Source organism: Daphnia pulicaria, chromosome 2 (genome assembly GCF_021234035.1).
Source record: "Daphnia pulicaria isolate SC F1-1A chromosome 2, SC_F0-13Bv2, whole genome shotgun sequence".
NCBI lineage: Eukaryota > Metazoa > Arthropoda > Branchiopoda > Diplostraca > Daphniidae > Daphnia > Daphnia pulicaria.
Window position 1 is genome coordinate 8,577,293 of NC_060914.1, and position 3,080 is coordinate 8,580,372.

Sequence of the window (3,080 nt, forward strand, 5' to 3'; positions counted from 1 at the left end):
AAAAGACAATAGAAATGAAAATGGAATCAATTATTACGTGGCTAATGCTAGGCTCACTAGTAATGGGGCAAATGGAAATTTCTAGAACTATTTTATTGAGAGGCGAAGCTTGGCGGAGGAATTTCTAAAAATGGCAATATATTTCCGTTAACTGATTTATATTAACGGAAACTGTAAATGTAAATTTTTTTTTTAATGGAATTTATTTCGAAAACCATGTGCATTTTTTTTAAAAGGAGGAAAATAGTATATTAATTATTATATAGTGTTGTAACCGGTGTGTGTATGTGAAAGATGATGAAAGAAAGGGAGAGAAACTCCCCCTTGGCCAGACAAAATGGCCGCCCAACCGGAAACCGGTGTATCCCTCTAGCGGGCTGTGTCAGCTGTTACCCCCCCCCCCCCTTTCCCTTCGCTATTATCACAGCCAGCGCGCGCGTTTCTATAGTAGTACCCTCCCTCTTGGCCACCCTCTATAACATAGCCCACCCCAATCACCGGCTGCCTCTCTCTCTCTCCACCCGGCGTCTGGTTCGCAAAGCCTCCCAGCCATTTCCCCCCACTCTGCTAGTCTCTCCCGTCTCTTGACTGTACTCAGAGACGATTTTCGTTATCGAGACGGTTGCAGTGTGTTTCTCTCTCTCACTCTTTCTCTTCTTCGTCCTGGCTGACACACACTGCAGCGGCACAGCAGCACAGTTAAAAAAGCTGAGTTTGTATCCACATTTGCCATCAGTCTCCCCGGTTTCGCTCGCACAAAACTAGGCCAGTTTTCTCATCAGTTTTTGCGACTTTGGCGTCGTGTCCACTTGAAATCCCTTCGCTCTTCAAACACATTTTGTCCATCCTTTCATCATGAGCTGGCAAGATTACGTCGACAAGCAGCTCCTGGCTTCGGGTTTCGTCAACCACGCCGCAATCATCGGCACCGACGGTTCATTGTGGGCCAAATCTGCAGCTTTCAATGTAACTATTTGACAGTCTTTTTTGTCTTTACTTTGTGTCAGTTTCGACTTTATTTTGGCATTCGTATTGTCGTGTGTAAGTGTGCCGAACTGGCGTTGAGGAGGGGCTGTGTGTCGTGCAATGTTAACCAAGAGACACGGCAGTCGCCATATATGGGCACGGTCTTGGCCAAATTTTTCTTGCCTTTTTCTCCTCTGCCAGACTACCTACTTGTCATTTGGGAAATTTGAAATTTCAATCGGCAGTTCAGACGATGAGTTTCAAGAGACACGAACGACATGATGACACGCCTTCCTCCCTATGCACGTACTCAAATGTGTCACCCTGCGTGCGTGAGTCAGTTGTGTAGGGGATCTCGACAGTCTTTTGGGCAACATCGGCGTTTGTGTGTGGGTGGAGATGCATAACATGCCATCCACACAACCTTTTGATTACTTCTCTGCATGTGTCCCATTTGCCATGTGATAAGTGACTCATCATTTTCCTATCTATTGTTTTCAGGTAACACCTTCTGAGCTGACCACCTTTGCAAACAACTACTCGTCTCCAGAATTTTTCCAGGCCAACGGCCTTACACTAGCTGGCATTAGGTTCATCTTTCTCTCAGGCACCGACAGGGTCTTGCGAGCCAAGAAGAACAAGAGTGGATTGCACTGCATGAAAACTGAGAAGGGTAAGTTTGAACACTTCTGATGCTTCCACAACCCTCCACCCCTCACATGCATGGCATTAACCATTGATTCTCTTTACAGCTATCGTGGTATCTATTTATGAGGAACCAACAACACCCCAGCAAGCTGCCAATGTAGTCGAAAAGCTGGGTGAATACCTCATGGGCCATGGATACTAGACAAGCAGAGGAAAGGGCCAGCACACAAAGGGAGCGGGGATAAGACCAGCCAGAAGTGAGAAAATCCGGACAAAATTTTGGATGCTTCAGACCAATCAATGGAGATCATTCAGCATCATCACCACTACTTCAATCTTATTTAAAAAAATTAATTTCCACTCAGTTTGTTAGATGGAGTCCAAGATTGATTCTTTCCCTTTCTCTTAAGTGGCATTTTTTTTATTTTTCTCTTTTCTTTGCTTTTGTAGAGATGATACATTTGCCCATTCCTTTGCGTCACTTCCCAATTTGATAAAAGAAAAGGAGGGAGTGGGTGTCATTTTGTCTGCGGTCGATTATTTCTTCTGATTCGTTTGAAATTTGCGAGCTAGCCAAGAGTTGGGAAGATTTGGGAATGTCTGGGGTCCCGATGTGGCATAAGTGTCGCTCCTTTTTGTGTTTCAGATCGTTTTCCACCCAGTCGTATTCAAAGCATGTTTTTTTTGTATTTTTTTTTCTTTATGTTAAACTAAACAAATTACTCTCCCAGCCCTCCGTCTTAATTCTTTTTCTTCCATTGGAAATTTGATATTTATTTTAATTTTCTATTCTTTGAAATTCCGGCACTAATAAGAGCTAAAACATTAATGTACTCCTATTTTCTAGTCTGGTCTCCAGCCTCAAAGCCATCTGATGGGATTTGTACTCGTCAGATTGGAAGGAAAAGTGTGGAAAATTGAAATTCCCCGTCTCTCCTAGCTTCTGTCCTTTTTCTAATTTTTTTCTACTTTTATTTTATTTTTTTTGTCACGAAAGAAAAAATTTCGAGCGTCTGGCTTGATCTATAAATCTGTGGTTATACCTCTCGTCCAGCCCAACGAAGAACAAAAGATACGAAAAGAAACCAGTATGAAAACGTCAGCTGTAAATTTTTGTTTTTCAATCGCTGCGAGATCCAGTGGAAATTGAAACAGGATTTCCTTGAATATGATGAATGATTTATTACCATTGGGGTATTTTTTTTGGTGTGCTCAATACAGGTTCCAGACAGAACGCTTAATGTGCATGTGAACTCTTTTATCAGAAGGGCTAGAAGAAGAAGAAAAAACAAACTCGTTTGTCTCGCCATCCGTCTTTATTTTTTTTCCGGGGTAATCAGATATATTTTTGGATGGGCCGCTGTGGTTGTATACAGGCATGGCAAATGTCTGAAAGTTTAGTTTCAAATAGTAGCGACGACTCGATAAACTACTTCCACAACGTCACTCATGTCCTCACCACTCGA

The 3,080-nt window shown here is 42.6% G+C and overlaps 1 protein-coding gene across 1 annotated transcript; it reads left to right on the plus strand.

Moving 5' to 3' along the window:
- Positions 1–501: 501 nt before the first annotated feature.
- Positions 502–2,848, plus strand: LOC124327475 (profilin-like). The gene is made up of 3 exons (XM_046786411.1): positions 502–966; positions 1,468–1,639; positions 1,719–2,848. Exons 1-3 carry the CDS (start codon positions 856–858, stop codon positions 1,814–1,816), a joined length of 381 nt encoding a protein of 126 aa, XP_046642367.1. The 5' UTR covers positions 502–855; the 3' UTR covers positions 1,817–2,848.
- Positions 2,849–3,080: the final 232 nt, after the last annotated feature.